The sequence below is a fragment of the Aptenodytes patagonicus genome, chromosome 1 (assembly GCF_965638725.1).
Source record: "Aptenodytes patagonicus chromosome 1, bAptPat1.pri.cur, whole genome shotgun sequence".
In the NCBI taxonomy this organism is placed as follows: Eukaryota; Metazoa; Chordata; class Aves; order Sphenisciformes; family Spheniscidae; genus Aptenodytes; species Aptenodytes patagonicus.
The window spans coordinates 100,959,946-100,985,864 of record NC_134949.1 but is presented as its reverse complement, the minus strand read 5'-3'; the positions used below and the strand labels follow the sequence as shown (position 1 = coordinate 100,985,864).

The following is a 25,919-nucleotide window of genomic DNA, read 5'->3' as shown; positions in this document are numbered from 1 at the left end:
GTTTTGCATCCTCAAAAAAAATAAATTGGCCTTGATGGACTCCACCTTTAGGTAATCAGACACTCCTAAGGGGTTTAGTTTCCAGAACCCAGTTTCCTAGCCCCCACTGAAATTCTGGTAATGGAAATATGGCATGCAGAACCTGAAACATCCAAAGCCACTGGTCTTACTAATTAAGGGCCTCCGGCTTTCAGATTTCTTTCAAAAATCAGTTTTTCCTTTAGCTCCTCCAAACCTCCCCTGTGTTACTGTTTCAGTTGCTTCAACTTCAGCTCTGCAACACCTTTACCAGAACCGTGGGGGTATGTCTATACAGCAAGGCAGAAAAAGAAAGCCTAAATTTTTCACTAAAGCTCACACAGTTCAACTAGATGAGAAACAGTCAAAACTTTGATCAGCAGAGCCTAATTAGCATAGATGTGGCCTTCTATCCCACCCTGGCATAATCAGCAGTAAAACGTGCAAAAACAAGAGGAAGAAAGGATGGACTAGGGACACAGGTTATCATCTTAAACAACTGTCTAATCATTCATAACCTTGATTCACATATATAGTAAATACATCCTCTTCCTTTTCATCAGGATGTGTTGACACCTATGGTAATTACTCCCAGAAAGTTAACTCTCTGAGGCAATATTTCTATTCTGCTTAATTGCACAAGTGCCAACTTGCAGTCTATCAGTACTGATGAGCAGTGACATCCTCCTGTCAGCCAAGTAATTTGTTGGCAGAAAATGCCACAGACACTTGCTTCTCTATCTTTCAAAGCCTCTCATGCAAACGAGGCAGAGTAATTAGCACTGACCTTTGGCTAATGCTGGTTGCCAATCAGTGGTGCTTTCCTACTCGGCTGTTGCGTTTATATATCCCCATTTAACAACCAGGAATACAAAATGCACACGTGGTGCTCACAGCAGGCAAACAGCAGCACTCACAATCTAGTCATCATCAGGGTTTAGGATGTTTCCCCAGTACTGCTAGGGACTGCTATTGCAAGTGCCCAGAAGGAAAAAATATTCATGACACTCCACACCTCATAGGATTAAAGGCAAATTTTAGACTAAAAAACAAAAAGCCCCACAAACAGAAAATAAAGTAAAATTGACAGGCAGTTTTCACTCAGAAAACTTTCAGTGAAAAAAAATGCAGGCAATGGGGAGTTGCAGAAACTGTGGGCGAACTGAAGTATTACAGTCCGGTCTGGCAACGGGACTTGCTGGTCTGAGACAACCTTATGGAAAAGGTTATTTGAAGCTTCAAAACACTAAGGTTCAACAGTTAAAAGTGACCACAAAATGCTCCAATTCTATTTTCAGAACAGACTTCCCCAGGACATGGAAGGACGCAGGGGGCTGTCCAAATGAGGTACTCTGTCCATCCCCCTAGCGAGCGATCTCCCTAAACCTCCAGAGTTTATTCTGAGCTCCCCTGCTCCAGGCAAATTGGTTACAGTCTCGTTCACTGTCAAGCAAATCCAGCGGAAGATAAATCACACTGCGTTAATCTTTTACAGTCTACATATAATACAAAAGAGCAGTAACTTGACACTTTAATCATGGTACTGTTACAAGCTGCTGTTCCCCACCACGCTGCGAGCGCCTCCCGCGCTTGGGCCTATCGTCGCAAGCCGTCCCACAGCTGTCACGGAGTGACAAATGCCATCTCTGCCTGTTTGCAAGCATAAAGATTAATATAGAAGTCAGTGGAAATTGCTGGTGCCTACCAGGACAGAGGAGGAAGCAAGTGGTCCTGGAGCTCACGTGTCCAAACATTACCCCTCCAGAGGGTTTCAGCTTGTGCTGAAGGTGCGGAAGTGCTGGCATGGGGATCACCACGATGGCATTCAGGAGCTAAAGGCTGTCTTCTCCATACACCCCAAGTACATACCCAATAGGTTCTCTCTCTAGTTCTGAAAAAGCTCAGTCCGACTCCAAATTAAAATAAAATTTGACCCTAGGAAGTCATTTGCCAGCAGGACACCTTTCTACCTCCCGCATCCATGGGGTTAAGCAACTGCATAAATTCTCTCTGGTGTTTTCAGCATCTCCAATTAGTCAAGTGTAGCAAGAGCATTTGCCCAGTAACATACACCGTCTTTCACGGATGGAGATAGAGAAAAGAGCTACTTCAGAAACCCGTAACTAATGAACTAAGTCACAAGAAAATATGTGCCTAATTATCTATCAGTGGTTTACACTTTAAAGAAGCTACCTTTGCCTCCACAATAGCAGCTATGTGTTTTGAAATCTAGGGATAACAAGCTGCAACACGTTCATGGGTAAGCTTTATTTGAGGAGGAGGGAAAGGAAGACTTGTATTATCCTTATTATTTAATTGCAAGCGAGGTCACATTCCTGTAGAAGATGAGTCTTGCCGAAGGCATTTCCATTAGCCAACAAGGCAGACATACAGGCTATATCTAGAAGTAAAATTGAGACAAATTCTTTAAGTCATGCATATTTCTCTTTCTGAATTGCTCCACGGAACAAGTCGTTCCCTTTGGACCAGACTAAATATTCTTGGACAACTTTTCTTTAGGAGGTCCTGAGCCAACAGCTTCCTCTGAAGCCAGGGAAAACTGCAGTTTCTCAACACTTTCAACTACCAGGCAAGCTTGTAGATATACGCATATGCGTGGATCATATATACATAACACACACAGAGCTGCAGGAAGATATTTGAAACAGAGTACCCTTTCATATTTACTTTACAATCAGCATGGGACACAACAAATTAACTGAACTAATCAGCTAATAGAGAGCATTAACTCTTTCAAAATCTAGATGTTGTGGTTCCTGGATTTGGGAATTGATACCAGACAGTCTTTAGTCGCCGACTGTGTTACTGATTATGTCCAATTATGGCAAAGAAAAAGGAGTCTTAAACGTTTGAGCTGGAGCAGAGAGAGAAGCGTAATTTGTGCCTTACGTTAGGCAGATCCTCTTCACTATTATAGCATTATTCAATTATTCACAATCTATTTACCATCAAGGACACAATCTGGCCACGTGCTCTGTAATATTTACCATTTCGCCAAGCTGTCTGATGCTAACACGTTCTATTAATATGGTACCAAGGGGTGACGCTGAGCGAAACTGCACTGGAGTGGTTCAAATAGCATTCAGCTCACAGACAATTTGTCAAGGTGGGAGGTTGAGTTTCAAGCCTGGAATGTAATTCAATTCGGTGTCCTGACAAGAGGCAGCATTAGTGCCTTCTGCACACAGGGTAAGCGATACTTCAAAAGCCTGCAACAGACCAGCAATGTGATTATCCCACACATCCTCCACAAAGAACGTCTCTGTGTTTTAGCACCACAAAACTGCTCTTTCTTTTTGCCAAGATAATTAACTGTGTGATCTTTTTACTTATCACTGTGTCTGGCATCCATAGTACTGACACATACATGGCATTCAGCATAAAACAGAAAACACTCCCTTGCTTACAGGAGGGATTTGTGCAAAGTGTTGCTTTAAAGGAACAACGTGTGTCACTGCTTTGCCACTACACTCACCTCTTTCCCCCAACCCCAAGTTAAAAAAAAAAAAAAAAAAGTCAACTGATATCAACTCACAAAAGACAACTTCTAATTCAACAAAAGGTTTGCAGCTACCAGGCAGTTGCAAAGTAGGCCGAGACCATCACTCTCCATGCTGAGGATAGTATCTAAGATGCCTCTAATCCCTCACCTGTCCCTAAGCATAAAATTCTTTCCCTCTCTCCCATCATATACATCTTTGATTTAAGAACTATCTTCACAGTATGTTAGCCCAGCAACTACCTGCCCAGAAAAGGGTGGTAAAAGGAAGCCTGGAAGGGAAGGCAGTTCTATTTCCACCATGCAAATAATATATGTTACAGGGAATTTTATCACTTTTTTTAAAAGGACTCATACCATAAAGTGATACAGCCATCATACCTGTAAGTCTTATGGATTATAGTGTATTTCATAAAAGCAGAAACCATCAGGTCTAGGTAACACTAAGAAGAGCCAAGCATCCATCCTAAGGCTTATCTTGTTCAGGGCTTACAAATTCCTAGAAGCCATAGCACTTACTGGGCGTTAAACCACATGATGAGGATCAGCCATCACAAGCTTTAACGTGCATGTGTCCACACAGTTTCCTTCAAGCAAGCATGCCAAACACAGCAACAAGCCTTTCACTCTCCAACAGTAGATGCTACTAAAACATAAGCTACGATAACTTGTTTGTAAAATATACATACATGCAGCAGGCAGAGAGCAGGGCAGATCAGAACCACGGGGATCCATGGACAAGCCTGCCACCTGTCCAGGCAGGCAGGGACATGCAAGAGCAGGGGCACAAAGGAAGGCTGCCACCACTCCTGGTTTCAGTCCAGCAGCTTTCACTTCTCAAGTCACAAAGAAATCTCTGCATGACCCCAAGGCAAGGGCAGGCACAGCAGAGCTCCCAGCCCATGCAGTATCCCAAGGTCACAGGGCCAGGCACCCACACCCAGGAACTCCCCATGGAGATGGGTTCCCCCACACACCTCAGGGGCTTCCAGCTCACCTGCAGCACAGCAACCATGTCAGGAAACCCACCTCTCAGCTGCCACATCACAGCCTCTCAAGCCAGATTTTAACCTGTGATAGCCTACAAACTAACCCATACCATCTGCCACAAGGCAGCTCCAGGTTCACCAACTAGGACAATATCAGAGGTTATTTTACCTTTTGTCAGCCAGCAGAGAGCAGGCCTCAGGAAGTCATGGTGTACTTGATCATCAGTGAGAGCCAGACACACTTGCCTCATGGTGCTTTAAGTATGCACAGCTGTGACAGGGGAACCTCCATTTACACCCATGCAAAGAAGCTGCCTTCAGATTATATAGTATTTTAAACAGGTGCTGAGGACTATACATGATAAAAGGCCATAAAAAATGGGCCCATTAACCCCAGGAGTGCTTTTTTTTTTTCTTTATAACTGTTTTTAATTGATTCTGCAAGATAGAAAGCCAGAGTAACCTATTAATCCCAATATAAGTTTTTCCCCGAGTAAAAGTTTGGAATAGATCTGCTTTTATCCAAATTTGTCCCCTGTGTAATTCTGTGGAAGACAATCAAGTTACAGCATGGGAAAATATACACTTTTAAATCTAAATGCAAGCTCTCTTTATTATTCACTGCAGATGGATGCAGGCGTAAGTAGTGGCTACTGATACCATTCAAAAACTCAGCTACACAGCTTCCCCTAAAGATATGTGGATGCTAAAAGGAAAAGGTTGAAGCTGCACAGGTCAAATGTTAAACTCATAACAACAGAAACAGAGGTTCCTGTGACAGTAGGGCAAGTTTCTGGTTGCTTGGGTCTCCAGCGTTGCTCCCTGATGACCATGGGGTCCATGACAAGGGAATCCCGAGCACTTCGTGCACCAGGGAATATCCATCTAGATGACTGGGAGGTGCGTTTTGGGCCCCTGGGCATATGACATATTTCTCTCTCACGCATCAGTACATGAAACCACTCCTTCTGTATCAGATGATCATTTCCTAAGCATTTTCTGGAAGGAGGTAAATCCCTTGACCACCTTGGAATAAATCTGCAAGTCATTAGGCATCTCGAGGGGACACGGGGCTCCAGCTGTGCCAGGCTGGAAGGCAGCACTCCTTCTGAGCCTGGAGTAGCAAGAAAGGGGACAGGCATCTTTCTACTTAAGCCTCAAAAACCAAGATACAAGCACAACACAATTTGATCATCTTTCATTTTTGTTTTTGTTTGGCTGAAGCCCAGTTAGTTTTGATTTGATTTGTTGCGTGTTTTTCACTCTCATCAGTTAACAGGAATTAAACCAAAGGGAAGGCCCCATGCGTTTGATCAACCCACCCACACAGTTTTATAAACATCCAGTGAATCTACATGTGGTATCACTCAGTTAATAAATAGAAGCTCATGCTTTCACCATCCCCGTCGCTGTGCAGTGTCCTGAAAGGTGGTGTAGTGCACCAGCTCCTCTCAGACAAGAAACAGGATGCTGGTTTTCACTGAGAAACCGCAGCTAATGTAGAATTGGAGTTGGGATTGCAGAGATCCAAAATAGGGATTTCACAACACCTTCAGAGGCACATCTGCAAATCTGAGCATGCTACAGATGATGCAGCAGTGTTTCTGGTGGGCTTCCGCTCGCCTCTCTGTTTCAGAGGCCACTTTCCACCCCAGAGCCACCGCACCATAAAGGAGTCGTGTCCTTTTTGTCAGCAAAATCCTGAAGAGCAAAGGAGCTCAAGGCTATATGGGAAATGTTTTGCCTCTGGATAGGTTTTATACTGTAGCTCATGAAATTGCTTGTATGGAGAAAAAGAAAAGGGTCAGGGCACGACATTGAAGTTTGCACAGGCAACACAAACCTCTTCATGCCCTTCTTTCCAACAAGAGGGTTTAACAAGACCAACCTTTCACTGTACACCGTAGCCAGGAGAGAACAAAATTCTCAGCTTTGTGGCTGTGTCTCCCTATGACGCCCAGCTAAAAACACCTATCAATCAGTTTTATTGTGTCTGTTAGCTGACCTGTTAATGAATTCTTTAAAAATGTCAGTCCTCCACTGGCTGCACCTGCACTGCTCAGTGCATCGAGCCCTGGTACTGCTCGGCTCTCATGGTGCCGGCTGCACGTTGCCTTGCTCTGGGGCCCATTTGGTGGTCCGATGGCAAAATTGTTATTTTATGTATGTGTCTACTTTTTTTTTTCATTCAGGGTGAGGGAGGGAAAGGGAGGGCTGTGCTGAAGTCCATCAGGAAGGTGATTTCATACCATGAAATGGAGGGTACAGGAGGTGTGTGGGAGCACTCAGCTGGCTTTGATACCTGCAGAATGGTGTGGTGCACCGGCAAACGGATTTGGTGAGACCTCATCCTGCCAAAGACCCTAAGATTAGCTGTCTTCAGAAACACATCCAAAATCTGTTTTAGATGAATGAGCTCGTTTGCTCCAAAAATGAGTCCATGAGTGAAGAAGAAAATGATGGAACTCAGCATAAATCTAGTATACATCTACTCATTTTCTTTAATTTCCCAGCACCCACATTGCAGGGCATAGATGTTCACATGGGTACAAATGAAGATTAAACATAGCATATGGTACTGGATAGATCTAAGAGAGCTTGTGTCCTCTTTATATTCCTGTCGCACCACCTTGCAGGTGCATGGTTTTCAGCAGGATTGCTTGCAATGCCCTTGAGAAAACACCTTCTCATTAGAAAATGCTGATTTGTGGAAATTCCAATATTCTATGAAAATTCTAAAAATATTTATCCCCAAAGCAAGGTGATAAGCAGCTAATAAATTTACAGATGTCCCCACCTCAGTTTCTCTGCTATGAGTAGTGCCTCAGAGAGGAAAGCCAGGGATTTGAGGGAGCACAGGAAGTCATATAAACTCCAGCTACACATCTGGCTTGAGCCTGGGCTCCTGGAAATTTCCAGTTTCTTGGCAGGTGGGCATGGACACAGTCACTCTCCTCCTTTGGGCATCTGGGAGTCCTGCACGGTGGCAGGCATCTCAGCAGGGCTTTTCAAGTCTTCAGCAGGGCTGGAAATCCCACTTTTTCTGGCCTCCTCAGGGTTTTATGCTCCATGGACCAGAAATCCACCGAGGCCTTGGGAATCAGGATTGTCCAAAAAATCCTGCAAAGGTAATGCTGTGGAATCCACAGCCAGATGTGCTCTGTGCTGCCCAGCCCTTTGGCTTTAGCAGCGTCCTTGGTGGGGTGGATGCGCCCTCCAGCTGCGTATCCTGCAGTGCACTGGGCACCGCTTGGCTCTACCCAGAGGACAACTTCTGCTTTCTGCCCATGGCCACGAGACATGTGGCCTCCTTCCAACCTAACAACCACTTCAAGTTATCTGGATGGCAACTTTCAGGCTTTGGAGATGCCGTCACACCTAATTTTGACATGTTTTGAACTGCTGCTTTAACATAAGCTATCTAAAATGGTGCTTAACAACCATATACGAAGAAAATTAATACGTATCTGAGGTGTGAGTGTTGTATATTGATGGCATTCAATGCATCAGATTTTCTCTGCTGATAACTGCCATCAAGAGTATCACATACTTTGTAAGGCTGTATCCACTAAAGAGGTCCTGTTTCTAACTGGGGGGAAAAAAAGCCCAAACAAACACATGGTGTATTTTTAACTTCCTGGGTTGCTGTTGTGATGTCTGAATTATCATTAAAATCTACTCTGAGTTCCCAGATGCAGGCAGAGGCATTTGTTTCAAAACAGGACAACCAGACTGACTCAAACACTTTCTGTTTTTCTGTTTTTTTCAGGATTTTTTTTTTTTTGTTACTAAACATTTTTTTTTCATGCAAATGTCAGAAGTTCACAGAAATAGGTAGTGTCTCCAGCCCAGGCTGGAGGAATTAGTCCTACAAACAGATGTGGATTAAGCCAGGCTAGGGGACTGAGCTAAGTTCTAGGTGAACACAGCAAGGTACAGAGCCCAACGTTACAGCACTATAATGAGATTATAATGGGTATTGTAACTACCTGGTTTTGAAGGCTGATGTCTTTCAGCCCAGTGAAGGGCTAAGAGTAGATACAAATGGACTACTCTTCCAAAGATAAGCCATCAATTACGTCCTGTTGCTCTGCCAAGGAGCAAACACCAAAGTATGGTGTTTTATAACATTTATAACAAAGTTTTATATAATTTATGTGATTTTATTCAACAGCATGCTCCCAATAACATCAAACAGGGACTTCCCACAGGAACCTGAGTTATGCTAATATGCACCTTTGCATGGGACTGCAGCTGAAAATATACCAAGAAAGCAAACACCTAGAAAAGCCGATGGAGCGGCAGCCTCTGGGAGCCCATCATCGTGCTCCCGGCCCCAGACCCTCTGGCAGCCCTTGAGTTTCCCACGGGGGAGAGGGCGGTCGGTCCCTGCTCGGGCCCGTGGGTCCTCACCCACACGCTGCTCCCACAGCCAGGCTGCCGAGGGGTGGCTCAGCGTGAGCCTGGCTTGTCCTGTGGCGGGCCTTGGTGGTTGGCATTATTTTCTGCCCTGTTTCTTCAGCTGGCTCATACCACATGCACCATCACAATAATACTAATAACTAGTAAAACTAGTCCTGTCCAAGGACAGGTTTCAGAGCCAGATGCGCTAGGGCCTGCACTTCACCTATGGTGAGACTTGGGATTTGAAAAATGCTGGTAGCAAAGAACCCGTCATTGCCTCTTTTTTAGTGTGTTGTCCCTTTTCGTGTCACCACTGTGAATCATGGTCTTATAATAAAAAGAAGCTATATTATGAGTACATGGAGCCAGTGATTTGAAGCTTTAATTGCTATCATCCTCTCCCTTAATTAACTCAAGAAAAAGAAAGGTTACGGTGAGTGGGGAGGTGAAAAGTCTTTTCTCAAGCCACAGGACTCTTTCTTCAAGCTTTTGGTCATCATTGATACACACTGTAGTGACACAGGTCCTCGTGAGGCTACGTTAAATGATCTTTAACAGGATGTTCTCTAAACACAAAGTCAGCAAAAAACAGCGCACTCAGCAAACAATATAAAAATACAGTGTTTGCCAGTACCTGACGAAATGTGTGTGAAATTATTAGAGCTGCAAAAACATTTATTTCCACTTACAGAGCAAAATCTTGCCAACAAAATCAAGTTGTTTGATTGATTTTAGTTTTTATTAAGTCATCCAGGCCTGCTACAGCCATAGTCTCCATGTTAAAATCTACTGCAATTTCATTTATTAAACATCATTAAAAAAAAATCATACAAGCAGATGCCATACTCTTAAATTTCTTGAAGCTACAATTGACTTGTAATAAAATCCCCCAGTGCATTACAAAACAGGGCTGTCAAGTCATAACAGCTCTATTACAGCTTCTGCTTCAGTCTCTGCTAGTCTTTGTACAGACTGCCAAAAATTTCACCTACCCAAGGGAAGTTATATTCAACAACAGAGAAGAGGAAACTGTGCTCTGTTGAGTTGTTCTCTCGCTGAACAGATTGCACAGGTTGCTCTCTCGTTACTAAAATGGTGAGGGTGGAGGGCTGAGGGAAAGTGAGAGAAAAGCTACGGACTGATGGGCAGCAGGAGAGCAATGTGCAATTTTGGTTTTCCCCCCATTTTGCGACTCTCATAGCATGTCAGTATTTTGTGACAATAACAATGCGAAGCAGAGCAGCCTGGTGGCAGAAGGACCATACCGGGTGGGAATCAGCCCTGATTCAGGCATCAGTAATATTAATGTCCACCTGAGACACTTCCAGCAAGTCTTGTCATCTGTCTGTGCCCGGCATACCAGCGAAATGGGAATGACGATATTTGTCTTTCAGTCCAAAGACTTTTCAAGAGTAGGGGTTGGAAGAGCTGTGTGACTGTGGGTGAACCATGCAGTCTGAAGCTGAAAAGACCAAGAGGCTTTCTGCCTCGGGCCATGCCTCAGCTACACCAAATGATTTCTGTGAGATCCCAGTCTATTGCTTTCTTAAAAGACTTCAGTGACAAAGGTTTCATAACTGCTTTTGCTGCTGATTTTGAAGCATAGCTAGCATCCAAGTGAAAATTTCTGAATTATTCAACAGCTACATCCATCCCTGTATTTGTTTTTCTGTTTGCTGTGATTTAATCATTCCCACCCTCTGTACAAAGCTGACTTAAGGCACGTTAAGCAGTTTGAACAGAAGGAAGAAAAATTCCAGTTGTTAAGTTACAAAGTAGGCCTGAGACCTTCCAAAATGCAATGACAAAACCAACGAGAACCAAAGCTACTGAGGTATTTAACAAAATCCGTGCTGCTACCTTGGCTCTCCTCTGTTGCCGAGGCACAACAACCGATATACACAGAGAATGAAATTTAATGAGATTCAAATGATGAGGATTTTCTTTAATAAAGTGCCCCAGCGAGGACTGGGGAGTTGTTGCGCCAGGTGCTGGTAACCCACAGGGAAGCCTGACACTGAGCTCCCGAGTTCGCAGCCTGAATGAAGCCGTCTCCCTCGCCGCCACCCCCTGCAGCTGCTGCTTTGGGCCCTTCTGCAGCTGGGAAGCAGGCCTGGAAATCCCAGCTCCAACTGTGAAATTGTGGCCTTCAGACAGACCCCCCGGAGGCTGTGGCACTGCGGTGCGTGATGCCATGAACACGGTGGCTGGGACTCATAACCAACTAGCAGGAGCCTGCACCTTTGGCTGAGCTGAACCCATGACACGCATTGGTGTGTCTGCCCCAGGAAGTTCGAAACAAAGAAAAATAAATAAAAAAAAAAAATTAACAGGGCTTTTTTCTTTCTTTCTTTTTTTACCTCTGAGGGTTGGATAAAGTGTGCATGGTCTAAAAAGAAAAATATGTGCACATTACTCTAAGCTTATAATGGTAGCAATAAGTCTCAGGGGTGTTTCTCCAAGTCACAGTTGGACTTTTACAATATGCAGAACCCACTTTTAAGACATCTCACTCTACTTTCTCACAAATGCAAAGTGCTAGGCAATTATTGCAAGGTTGGAAATGCCGCAACCCTTAAACGACACAAGAGTTGATATATTTTTTTTCCAAGAATCTTACACTCTTATGCTCGGCAAAGAGATTTATAATACACCGTTCCCATTCCACATGCAAGACCCTGCACAGCATCTCTGGAGAGAGCGGTAACTTTAGCCCTGTGTCCACACTCGGCTAAGGCTAAATGAAGGAAACAGGAATGCTTCCCCTGAGTCCTCTACTTCTGCCTCTGATTTTACTGAGCTTGGTATTTCAGGTACTCAACCAGACCTTTTTTTTCTCACCCTCCCTTTGGAAAATTAATCAGTTCTTCACAAACTGTAGGTGAAATTTCTGACAACTCTCCTGAGCTTTTTCAGATTCTTTTGTGCTGGAAGATAGAGTTTTTCTTTGCACAGTAGTGGCAATCTCTCCCTCAAGATATAGGGCTAACATTTAGCCTAAAACATTAAGTGCATTTCATACGTCTAGTGATCCAAGCCCATGCCATTTTTATTGGGTAAATATTTAAGAAATTACAGTTTCACTATCACACTAACTCAGACCATTTACACATGGACAGCCCTATCATGGCAAACTCAATGTGTTTTACAGTGTGACAAGAACAGTTACCTGGAGAAAGAAGTCATATCTGTTGATAAAACGATAGCATACAAATAATCGGTTTTGAAAGTTTCCTTTTGGGCAAGCTGCTAAGACATTTTTGACCGTTGATTCATTTGGCTCTGTGCCTGTTGAGTCAGGATACTGTATGGACACCAAGGACACAGACTAAGAAAGCATCTGATCTGGATTTCAGATGGCTTCAGTAAATTCAGAAAGATGAGGAGAAAATTTTCCAAGTTGATTGTTTCACTAGTTTCTCACAAGATGGAAAACTTTTGTTCTGTTTCGTTTTGAACAGCATCCCCTCTTGTGGTGCAGTATCTACTACAACCCACGAGATCTTTCTTTTGAGAGCGGCGAAGTATTTCAACTGTAATTTTAGCGCTCCCCTAGCAGGCACTTAGCAACAAAAGACTATAGCCAAAATCATTATATGGTCTCATTAGGAGGCCATATAACAGCTAGCGAGTGCCTATACTAAAAGACTTGGGCCAAGGAACGAATCCTGGGAGAGAGGTTCCTGTAAAAAGGTACCTAACAGATACCAGTGAAAACTGGCACGTCACTGAAGCAGGTAGATTGGGGGGAAGAGGGTGGTGCGCTTTTGGTGTTGCGCTTGCCATAGTTATGAACAGACTAGATACATACGATCAGACCTTTTTTTTTGCAGCTTTGCCCAAAATGCACTTCAGACTGAGAGTGCTTAAAAAACGAACAGCACTAGGTATTGTGGCAGCCAAAGAGCTACTTGTATCCGTAATGCTCATATACTTTACGTCCAAAATACACAGCTGAGATAACACAGCCTGGTCTATATAATGTAGACCTAGGTCACCATCTAGCACCAGGCAACTTTATCTTAAGCACTGTTACCATGGAGGACCCGGGTAGCATGTGAGTGCTATTAAATATCTTTTCTCAGTAGAAATGCATAGCTTAGCCAGCTGTGGTATTCGTTCAGCAGAAGATATAGTGAATAGAAACCACAGGAGTAGGGAAAAAATAATACATTCTACTTTTGGATGTGAAGGCTAGCGAAGGTCTCCGACTTCTTCAGCCCTGTGCTTCAGGGTGTCTTCCTCCTGCCTGGGGATGGGACTGCTTACCTGGCCTGCCTGCAGCATAAGTGCCAGGAAATTTATATAGCTGTGTTACAAGGTGCAATGGTTGGCTGGTGCCAGGGGGAGAGGTTTACTCTGATTTGATCTCTCTGTTTTATTTTATATTATTCTACATTTTATTTTATATTTGTTTGAAGGAATCTAATTATTTCTTTGGCTTAGTTACAGTTCTTTATATTGTCCATGGTAGGGACATGTTCACATATACATTTTTGGTGCCTTTGATATGCTTGGTTTTTAAAAAAAAAAAATGGAACCTTATATGAAGGCGATAGCTTATATATAAGGAAGAGGTAAAAAGGGGCAGAAAAATAATTCCTCTGTGGGCCAGCTCCTTCTCTCCCCAAAAACCCACATGCACAATGACAGAATGAAAGTTGGGAACAGAGAGGAAGAAAAATGAGTCAAGTAATGACAGAAGATTAAAAAAAGAAAAAAAAAAACCCAATAAGACATCTATATCTAAACCTCAGAAAGAGATTTTATTTTTTCATATTGTTTCCTATTTCCATTTGACTTCCTTGGCAGGTAGCCCAGCGCTCCATCAGTTAGAGGGAAGGAAGTTACACTATCACATTGTTGTAGGGATTGAATTTTATTGCTTTGCTATTACAATTAGGCAAGTATTAACTCAGTTAATGAGGCATAACTTTTTTTTTTTAAAAGTATATACAACTGGGGATTGTGGATTAGTCCTCCACTAAAGCCCCAAACAAAAAATTTATGAGAGCGAAGGAAAGAGATTAAAAATAGTAAAATAATAAAAGGTGAGGCAACTTTAAAGGGGCATACTAAAAGCAGGGAATCATTACTGTTGATTAGCTGACAACCAGCCTGAGGGGAAGCTGCATGTTTTAGCAGCGACCGAACCCACTAGCAAGCATCCAGCTAGCTGTGCAAAAAACCACCCAGATACCAAACAAAAGGTGGGGAGAACACCCAGCATCCCAACTTTACCAGTCTGGGGGGGGATACCTATTCATTGTCCAAAAGATGAGCTTGAAAGGCACAACCCCTCTCAGTAACCTGTATTTTTGGTAGATTTTGGCTGTTGTGTTTCTTTTAATATTTGCTTTTGGTTGTGTTTTAAGCATAATCTGTTTTTATTAAAATAATACTGTTCCGTGGCTAAAATTATTATTCTACCACTCTAAATCCTAAGTGGGAGGAAATGTCTACACTGAACACGATTTATGGGGAAAAAAAATCACAGGCAAACCTAAACGTCTGGTGGGACTCCACACAGTTAAACTTGTATGGCAGGAGATCAGAAATGGAAAGCACGGCAAGGCAAGCAACTAACAGTGCAACTTTTGAAATATTGCTTCCGCTCTCAAATATTGCTTCAGCCATCTCCCATCCTAACTTTTGGGTTCTCTGTTAGGTTGGGCTATAAGCCACAGTGGATGGGGACCCCCTCTCACCAGCAGAGGGAGGAGGGGGTCAGGACGATGCTTGGTGGGCACGGCAGGGGACGGCGTGTACCAAGGAAAGTCTGCAGGAGGCAGGGGGGCTTTGACACACAAAACTTTTGTGCTTTGAGCCTAATTTTGGGGCCTGGTAAACTGCATGAGGGAAGATGGGAGCTCTGAGAGTAATGAAAGTGAAAAGAGTGAACCACCCTGTGAAAATAAATCACTTCAAGCTGTAAACTATACCCAAGGACTCATTTCTGCTGGGGGCGGGGAATGACAGGAAAATTAGCCTCGGAGATGCTTATTTGAATCCCCGGTCAGACTGTGGCGCGAAGCTACTAGATCTCCATTTTCTTTTTCATTCAAACAAATTGCTTTTAGCATATATATGTTTTTTCTGGCTTCATTTCAGCTCATTGCCTTAAAGTTAAATGTTATACTCTGTGCTCATGTGAACAGAGCGAGACTAAATGCTTGTTTTTTGTCCTTGCAGGCCTTGTGCCAGGAGGAGAAATCCAGCCCCGTGGGGAGGGCTGGGGTGGGCCCTGCACAGCATTTTGGGGTGAGGGCTGCAGCTCTCCCAAGGCGGATGTTGCTTTGGCTGAGGCGTTGAAGATAAAGTGCCCTCACAGCATGCACGGCGCCTCAGCAACGCAGAGGCAGTATACTTTGCCAATTGAGAAGCAGCCTCAATGTATAGCTACAGCACAGTTTCTTCTGGGAAGGATATGTAATATTTATTAAAGTAGCAACCCACGGGCACCTTACACACACAGGACGATGATATCTATGGGTGCCTGAGACCTCATGTCTGACGCTTTACGCCCACACGTTCTTTACTGTTGCTGAAACTGAAATTTCTGCTGCGTATCACGGCTTAGCGATGAATCAGTTCAGATACAAGCTTAACATCTGCTTCCCTAAATCCCCAAATATTAAGAATATAAAGCTCTGGTTATTTCACACTGTCTTGCAAACACACTTTTGGAAGGGTTGGAAACTAAACTCACTATTAATTACAAATCCATGGTGGGTAAACTCAAGTGGCTCACTTTACAGAAAAGGTCTAAAAATTGAGCTTACTAATAATATCAGGATAAACTGGATGAAAGAGGAGTGGAGATAAAGGATATTTCCCCCCTTATGTAGATAGCAGCAGAGTGAATTAAAAGATCTCTAACGATCCCAGACAGTGAATCTCAACTACCTTTGTAGGATGCTTGACCTTACCATCCAACTTCAAAGTCATACAGTAGTGATGAACCTCAGTTGTTCAATCTAATTAAAAACAAATAATGAAATTTGCTAACCAAACAGATGTTACTACATGCTTTTTTAATGGTGACTCTTAGTAGTTGCTTGCTTGCAAACATTCAAGACATAAGCTGAAAACCTGGGCACGCAGCAAACACATTTGCCTGTATGTATTTTATTTTTAATTTACAGTTAGGAATCCTAGAACTCAGAACAAGTGATCGATGCATTCAAGTTTGCAGAGTCTGTGAGATTTACTATAGCAACTTAAGGGACTAGTCCCAGGGTAGCCACTGGCTGTTCTCTTGGAGAAGTCATGGAGTCCAGGCAACTGGAGAACAGCAAAGATCACCCTGACCTTTAAAAAGGGGAGAGAAGCAGAGCCAGGAAATTACGGACTAGGTATGCTAACCTCAAATACCCAGAAAGATACATATATATATCACACACTTCTAAGCAGCTGGAGGATTACAAGGTCTTAAGAAACCAACTAAGATTTGTCAAGAATAAACAAATCATGTCAAATTCATCTAATTTATTTCTGTGACAGGATAATCTAAAAAGTAGAAGATGTGATTTATATTGTCTTTAGTAAGACTTCTGGTGCTGTCCCACATGATTTTCTTATGAGCTAACTGGGGAAATATGGGCTATTATGAAATCATTGTCATGTGAAAGCAGAGTGAGCTGAAAAATCTTGCGTACTGAGTACTCTTCATTTATCAGAGTCTCTCTGGCCACCTGAAAAGCGTAACAAAGAAGCCACGAGAAGGCCGTCCTTCGTGCTTGTTCACCATTTGCGTTAGTAAGCTGGGTGATGAGCATGTGCATGTTTATACGTGTGAATGAATCAAGGCTGAGAGAAATAGTTCTAGGAGAAATATTTTTAAATTAGGGAAGTAAAATTCATTAAGAACTACACAAAGAATTGGACTCAGGACTGAAAAAGGAACTGAGTCACACATGTAAATGGGGAACTACTGCCCAGGCAGTGATAGTTTGGAAAGGATCTGAGGAGTTACAGTGGCTCAGAAAATGAAGGGAAGTCAATAATATGGATATTTGTCAGAATTAACACAGGAGTGGCATACGTGAGACTGCAGAAGTCATTGTCTGATTCCACTCAGCACCGCTTACGCTTTTACTGGTATAGGTATCTAGCTCTGGGTGTCACCCTTAAGGAGGAATGCAAAGTGGAAAAATGTCACTTGGACATTACTAAAAAAAAGAGGCATATCCGAATTTGTGGAACAGATTATCAGCAGTTTATCCCTCCAGATTTGAGCTGAGACATGGTGGTGGGCTGCAAGGCATTTGCTTGTTCTGCTGCTCTTCATGTAAATGCATCCTACTGCCGTTCCAGAACCGGCTGCGAGTATTAATACCGTTTTACAACGAATGCAACAGTTATAAAAGCATTAATATCCACTGTGCCCTTTGAGATAAAAAGCAAATACAACGTACCAGTAAGGCTAAAGGGATAGACGCAAGTCAGCGTAACACAATTGCTGCAGTGAAACCTATTTGCAGCGTAAATAGTTTGCATACTGCATAGATTAGACCAAAAGAGCTGCTTCCCTGCCATTCAAGTATAGCATTGAAACCCACTCATTAGAAGTGAAAGCGACACCATAGGTACCCACTGCAGCACAGCGTGAGGCATACTGGTGTTAGGAAGAAAAACTGGATTTCAGTCCAGCTGTTGTCATTTAAAGTTAAGTCCAATTCTAGGTAGTTCTTTTCGGTGATTCCCCTTTCTATTGAAGATACCAAGACAAAATGCCAAAAAAAAAAGTATGCCACATCCACGTCCATAAAGTTTATCAACTTACAGAGTCCAGGACAGGTATATCATTCATTGTTTTGCACCAGTAAGCACAGTAATATACAAAAGCATGCAAAATCACTTATGGTACAGAAAGATCCTGTAACTTCACTCCTCAAGTTACTGGTGAACATTCAAACCACTCCTATCTTTCTATGAAGATAATTCCTGAGATGCAAAGTTGAATTGTATGTTGGCCTTTTCAAAGACACTGTACTTCAGTGAAGTCTACAGAAACAACTTGGTAGGGACATGACAAAACAGGAGCAAAATATTATCTAATACAGATACTCAGAGGCAAGAAATGATCGTGGGGTTAAATTACAGTAAGCGGTGGGCTTTTTTATTTTGTTGAAAAGTACATCTTTTACTGGATTCAACATAGTAATAAGATGAAAAGAGGTCCACTGGCAAGGGAGGAAAAAAAGCAAAAGTTTGGAAATACTTGACACAACTAAAATAAATGACAGCTTTTTGAATATCCCGTAGGCAGGCTGTAGTAGACGATGTTTTCCCATATCCATGGAGAAAGTAAAGTCTTTGACTGATACAAGTCAGTTTAGCACAAATGCTGGTCTATCTAGTTAAAACCTGCACTCCTTGTTCCTTTTAATAGATAGTATAGGTAATATCAAGCTTTCACTCTGAACCCATGCTTTAACACTCAGAATTTATCCATATTTAATTACAATTTTATCACACTTTTCTAATCAAATAAATTTACTTTGTCCTCCAAGCAATCACCTCAGTATTCCAGTATGTAAAAAATACTTTCATTATGTTTATTATAAAAATATAAATGTTTCCACTACAAATCATTTTACATTAGTAAGAGGCCATCTACAATTGCACAATATATAATCTAAATGAGTAAGTAATGCTTTGAAATACAAGTTAACGTAAATACATATTGCCGATCAAATCACATCTATACATTGCTTATTGGATGCTAAGTAACAGCACAAAACTAGATATGTTAACAGAAATAAATAAAATGGAAACTATATTTAAAGATACAAAACCAATAGTACGGCATGTCATTTTATGAGTAGTTGCATTTTGCTTGATGTCGATAACCGATGCAAGTCCTGTACAGGAAGATGGCCACGCAAATTCTAGTATCTCTACTCCACAATGAAGAATTGTACACTGCTATGTATACATATGTACACGGGGACAGGGAGTATAGGATGCTTGCAACAGAGGCCACTTACAGTACAAATCAACTTTTGACAGGGAGAGAAACCTAAACATATTTTAAAACCCTCTACTCCTAATAGCAAAGAAAAGCAAAATTGAGTTTCTTTTTTCCCCAAGCATCAATGAGATTGAAACTTTTACGCTGAGCATGCTTAAACAGCGGGCAAGGAATGTGACAAGATACTGAGAGAAAATTGAGGGTGGTTGGCGCAAAGTTTTCAGTCATCATCTGAAACTCTAAGAACTGGTTCTGTGTTTTCAGAAGCATTTCACAAACGTCTTCCCCTGACCCCAGCCCCCTCTCCCCCACTCTCCAGTGGCAGAATGAAGCTGAAGAGAAACGTCACGAGGAATGTGTTATAAAAAGCTGCACTCACACAGACAATGTAAGCAAGTGGATTTTGGTGACTTAAATTCACTAACAATGTCTGATTTAGAGCAATCTCAAACTGAAGAAAAGAAAGATTCTGAATGAACTAAGCAATGGAAAATACAGCTTTTCTATTCAGCATGCTGCATTTCGCGATAGATTGTGGCAGAGGAGAAGTGTTCTTTACATCTTAAGTGCTTTATTTTCATTTTCTTCCATTTTTCATTTTTTATTTCAACTTACTTCAAACCCCATTCATTTTTCTTTCAGAAAATATTGCTAATTATTATCCTGTGAGTGTGTTTCAAACCCAGTCCTTTACAGCATACTCACTGCCAGCACTCATTAAAAAGTCTCTAATTCTGCTTCTGTTTAGCAATGTGTGATAAACGTTGTGTGTCTACATTTTATAAATCCTGGACCCATGAAGAACAATTTAAAAGCTGATTCAGCCACACAAATCCTAGGAACCGATTCTTCCTTTACTTTTGTGCCCTATGCTACAAGGAGCTTCAAAAACCAAACCAATACAACAAAGAAAGCACAACTAGTTACCTGCTTTTGCACGCACAGCGGAACGCGGCGTGCCATATAGTCGTCTGCCTCTCACACAGTCTTGGACTTTCAGGGACTCACTGTTACTCATCAGAATCAGGTTTAGATTCCAGCATGGCAAGTTGGGAATCAGAGTGGTTTCCACTAGTGCCCAAAGCCTGACGTCTGCATGCCTGGCATCACATCTAGAGCGTTACGAAGCTCGTCTGTACGTAGCAGAAGTGCCTCACACTGCGATTTAGACCACTAATTTTCAGAGTGAAGGGTCGTGTCTGCTCAGAACCGGGACCGACGTGCTCTGGAGCAGCAGCTTAAGAGTTCGCTATTGGGAAGATGCTGAAGATGCGGGAGGACTCTCGAATCCCACCTTCCAGGCTCCTTTTTCCTCTGGGAAATGTGAATGCTCTCCTAAAGATAGGCTCCTTTCTGCTTTCTTTCAAGTAACAGGTGCCTAAGGAACCTGTGCCATAAAGCAAGGCTCCTGCAGGATGGCAGCGCCTGGACAGATGTCTTCTAGCTCAGATTTAGGTAAAATTACACACCAAAGTCCCATTTCACAAGCTTAAGTCATCCTTTTAAACTATCCACTTATCCTTGGCTGCAAGTCACCACCTCAGCGTAACTACCAGCGGCTGCCCACATGGGAGTACACCTCCCAGCTCCCAGCATCAGGAGCAGAGCCTGCCAGATGGAAGCGAGAAATGGACCACTCCCCAGGGAACTCAAAAAGCATCCTCAGTTAATGCAGGACGCAACCCTGACTCCTTCTAATATTTGCTAGGTAAACTTGCCACCTGAACACCATCCGAGAACAGGGGTCCTTATTTTGACAGGGAAGGAGGCCTTTGAGAAGTAAATGAGATGTATGTACCTGACTGGGCCAGATACTGATCTAGAGATCGATATGCACACAACTCTGCCAGAACTCAAGCCAGGGTTAAAATACCACGCACAGCAAATGGAAGGAATCTCAAGAAGTCCAGATGCTTTGTCTAGCGTCAGAGCTGGAAAAAAGACCATCTTTCTTTCCTTCTGTATTTCATATATGATGTTATGAGTATAAAATAATCTAGTAATTAACCCTCAGACAATTTCTCAGGTTGAACCAGTGAAGTTTTCATAACATTTGGCACTTGGCAATAATACAGCCAGGTTAAGGTATTTAAGCATAAATATAAACAATAATGAAAAAAAAAAGGAAATAAATAAGTCTTTTAAAAATTAAGACTTGTTTCTATTTAAATGAACACAATTAGGGAAGCTAACATAATGGCAAAAATCTTTTGTCAACTAACTCAAAGTCACTACAAACTTTATTTCTGTGTTCCTCTCTGAAGTTGAAATAGCATGTTACAATGACATTATAGTAAATATGGCCAGACAAGTAGTGAGGTATAGTCCTCTATTTTCCTTGCTTTTAAAGAAATAAAATACCTGTTACAGATCTCTTCTGTATAAAAATACTGCAAGTCTTTCTTTCTTCTTGATTGCTGTATAGATCAAATACACAGCTTTTACGTCCATGGTTTTTTTGTGTTATTCAGTCACTTAATATTCAAATGGCTCTAGATTTTAGTATCACTGGTTTTTACTTGGAAGGATTTTTTACATATTTTTTTCTTTTGAAATCTACTATCTGCATTAACAGTCAGTCAAGAGCACCCACCCTATAGGATTAACAGATAGAAAACAAGTTCACTCCTATTTTTAAGGCATTTATACTCAATATTTGAGTGTCTTAGTGGGTTTGAAATTTCAACCATTACGTTTCCAAAGCTGTTGCAAAGAACTCCTTTAAATTCTGCCGTTTATCAGCCATCACTTTTGCCCTGTGATGCAACTTTTCTCTTTTTTTCTCTCCTGAGCAACATCATTTTGGTACCTTACACAGGAACAGGGCTGTTCTTTGTATGAGTTTCTAGAGCTTTGATACTGCTAACAATCTTCTTTTGAGGCCCCACAACTGTAACGCCGACTTTCTTCATGTCACTGGAAAAAAGAGAAGATGCACCGGGTGAGTGAGCATACTGTCTCTGTGTTTCCTAGGGCTGATGTGAGCAAACAGAAATCAACTCGCTCGTCTTGTATCGCTGCATCGGAGGAGCCTCCAGGTATGGCAATACTGCTGAAACACAAACCCTGGTATGAAAAATACTGAGAGCCATTGTATGAAAACAGCAGGAGGCCGCAAAAAAGAGTAAAAACTCATTTAGCCTTGTTGTGTTTGCTTGCCTGGAAGACACGACAATGAAACAGCATTCTCCAGTGATACACGCACTGGGACTTAGGGGCAAGGGGTTCACTTCTGGGCCAGCTGCGATCTTGAGCCCCTCTACCGCCTCCATCCCCCTATCAGCCTGATCGCTTTCCCTGAGCGGTGCTGACATCTCGCTGTTATGTGCTGAGCCCTCCGAATGGTCGTCTTAACTCTGGTATCAGCAATGAGATTAATGGCTATATGGCCAAGCTTCCAGCTTCTACCCTGTTTGTCACCTCTCGTTTCTCCAGACCGTCTTGTCTCTTTGATCCTTGTGCGACACAAACGTGGTTTAACACTTGCGAAGGGCCAACACAGGCTCACAGGAAATTGGGCATTCCTGCAGAGGATTTCTGCACTGTCCCCAAAGGATAATTGTTACAAAAAGCCATTAGCAGCCTTTTTATAGTTGCAATAACGCACTAATTAACATCATTGATGTGTTTAATTGTCGATACTGCAGCTGCTGCTTACTTCTTCATAACTTGCTGTGTATCCAGCTAGCCCAACAGGGAGTCAAGATTTCCTTTGACAGTAAGTTCATAACTGTACTTGATGCCTTTTCAGGTGCAGAGAGAACATTACCCTACTCTTCCTTATCACAAGAACAAAGACAGATTGCATTTAAATGTAATAAACTTGCAACTTGTAAACTTACAAGTTTAGCATGTTTAAATGTCAAAACTAGAGGCAGCAGGGAGTTCATCCCCTGAATAATTATTACCATGTAGGAGGAAAGCAGCTACATAGTGCTTGCTCTGTCTCACCTGGTTTGATGGAATACGGGATGGGCAATAAAGGAAAAGATTGGCACACGTGTGCCAGCTGTGGGGAAACCCCCATATAAAAGGCAGAATATAAAGAATCAACACAGAAACTCCTAAACTGTGAGCGAAATAAAGTGATGCTGGTGTACCAGATGATGCACGGTGCTACTGTATCAGAAGGAATTGGGAATTTCTTTGGCAACAGTGAGAAAAAGCTGTGGGACCGTGGCCTTCACACAATCACCAGAGCAGCTAGGTTTCCTGCATGTGTATTGCAACTACAACAATAATTTACATTTGTCTTTTTAAATGTAAGACTATGTTAGCTAAAAACTGGAAACTCCGTATAAAAACGCTACTCTTATGCTTATGTTTAAACTTGTACCTCCAGCAACAACCAATGATGAAGAGCTGTAGTCAATTCAAACTTACTCTGTAGAAATCTTGGCTATTGTATCACAGGAACTGTACTCCACACCCGTGAAAATTTCTTTGCACTGTCCTGTCCGAAAACCATTGAGCCAATCACCTGTCGTGCGGAAGGCTGAAATGTCAATGTTACTTTGGTCCAGGAGAAGATTTGATGGCCTGAAATAAAAAAGAATGTGATGAAAGTTAGGGAGCAGGTATACGTATGGATTTATTGTGTGTCTAAACTTAGCACTGGCATCGGCAGGAGCTTCCAGGCTAGACGTGGCTTTTCTGTTCGTCTGTGGAAGTTATCTGCTGCTGAGGCCACCACATGTACTCATGCTGGCAGCTCTGACAAACGCTGCGTAATCATCTTGCTTAAGAGCGCCAGCTTCTCATGCCCACATTTAAATCACTGAAGCGTCACCAATTCATGAAGTGTATTGTTACCTTACAATTTAATGTGTGAAGCGTTAGCAAAGACGAGCCTAATTTAGATTGTATTTATGCGAGCCACCTAGTCCCAAACAACACACAAACGATGCACACTCTAGACTCCAAGTTGAGCGCGTTGGTAGAATTTACACGTATTAAATGTTCAGAGTATTGCAGCCCACTGACAAATCCTAAATGCTGCTACTAAGTTGGAAGCACAAATAATGAGACACTAGTGGCTTTAAAAAAAAAAATTGTATCAAGTCTAAAAATCAAATGTTAAGTCAATTTGTGAGACAAATGCAACCGCACGAGACTTGCATTCTGCAGTGCACAGAGGCAGAAATGAGGAAATTTGTTATTAAATACACTTAGCCAAATGTAAAATGCAATTGCCATGTCCAGTTTAAAATTGATGCTCACTCTAAGACTGAAACTTCCATAAGGATATCACACAAAGAATTTAGAAGTGAGAACTGAATCATCTCCTGCCTTTGAAATTAACTTGGTGCTCATGAAGGATGCTGAACTGACATGATTTGCATCCAAGTTCTCTACTTAGAAAACAACGAAGAAACCACTAAGAAACAAACAAAACCAACACAATGAATCAAACAAAACATATGTCCACGCTTCTTTGCCCATTTAAATCTTTTTCCATCTGCATAAGTCTACCTATAAACTATTGAGAAAAAAATATCCTTCTCAAAATAACGATTAAATGTATAATTTTTTATCAAGAAGGAATATATTGCAGCTGACCCCGCACTTTGCATATTGCAAACGGCAAAAGTGGCTGCTCCCATATTGATAAAGAAATTCAGTTGTCTGGTACAAATACTCTTGTTTTCATGGTCTTGTGAGCATACTGTAACTTCTTATTTGAGCACATCAAGACTAAAAATAAATGCCAGCCCTTCCCCATGAAGTCACTAGAGTCAGGCTCTACCACACCTCATTTTAGCCATCTAAAAATACCACAAATAGGTCGAGCTAGTTTTCTGAACTGTTGCTGCAGTCCACGGAGACACACACGCATTTCCAGGCAGGGGGTTTGTCCTCTCTGAAACAGGTCTTCCAGGCAAACAGCTTGGAGAAGACACCCAGCTCTCAGAGAGGTGAGCCTGTTCTCAGCTGTTCCTCCTCACCGACTTGCTATTTGTTCTAAGAGGTGTGAGAAGCCCCTGAATAGCAATACGATCAGTAATTTCTTTCTATTGACAAGACATCTTACTAATTCTAGTTACCTTTCTCTCTCAGTGCTAATTAGCACCATAATGACTTCCTCGACTAGTCAGATGCTATTAGAGACATCAACTCTATTTCTGCATTTTTCCCTCCGCTGACAAACATATGTCCATACTGGACAGCTTTTTAGCTCCCATTCAGAAACATACATGCTCCATTTTAAGTAAAGTACCTTATGGGTATCAATCTCAGGCTTCAAGCTAAGCATGTGCTTAAGCTGTGCTACTACGATGGTGCTACTCATGAGCACAGGAGACTGAACCGGAGGATGTTCAAAGCAGTTAGCACTGCAACTTTACAGTCTATTTTTCTGCCCCATAATTCTTTTTCCCCGTGGCTCTAGTGAAACATCACCTGCACAGGAGTCTGACTACTACAGCTGAATCCATCTGAAGTGACTTTTGTCACTGGAAAGAAGTGAAAATGAGAGGTGGTTAGACTAACACTGTAATTTAAAGGCAGTGACTACGCAGGGTAACGGGTAGGTGACAGTTACTGGTACTGGAGAACTGATCTGGATTGTAAAACACCCTCTTCACCCCAAACCCAAGCCGTCTCTGAGCACTGGAAAAAACATAAAGGGAGACATTGTAAAGGCACCAAAGAGAACAAAGTGTCTAAATACCAGTGAATGAGCAGCCTAGAAAATCCAAACAAAACTTCTCAATCCCACCACAAGTCTATTAAGTTTCATCAAGATCAGCAGCACTGCAATAGCATACCCTTGCAGTACATCTGACTTACACTGGAATCAGGAGATACCACATCAGTTATACCGAGACTTTTACCTTTTACCTTTGAAGAAAAGAACAACATAGCTTTGCTAAACAATAACTCTTGGTATTTCCTACACGTTAAACAGCGCCTTTTACTTCTGATGTTTTGCCGATTGTTATCAATCAGCTGATTTCTTTCAGGCTCAGGAAGTTATTTTAATATCTTCTTCCCTTCTAGGATTGCAGGCCAT

General features: G+C 42.1%; 1 protein-coding gene across 2 annotated transcripts in view; it reads right to left on the bottom strand.

Annotated features, from left to right (window-relative positions):
* Positions 1 to 19,201: 19,201 nt before the first annotated feature.
* EPHA3 (EPH receptor A3) overlaps positions 19,202 to 25,919 on the bottom strand; it is a 235,162-nt gene continuing 228,444 nt past the window's right edge. For both annotated transcript variants that reach the window (XM_076350835.1, XM_076350842.1), the window contains exons 16-17: positions 23,291 to 23,446; positions 19,202 to 21,823 (exon numbers count right to left, since the gene is read on the bottom strand). In XM_076350835.1, the coding sequence (XP_076206950.1) occupies positions 21,718 to 21,823; positions 23,291 to 23,446 (262 nt within the window). In that variant the 3' untranslated portion in view covers positions 19,202 to 21,717. The remainder of the gene's footprint in view (positions 21,824 to 23,290; positions 23,447 to 25,919) is intronic.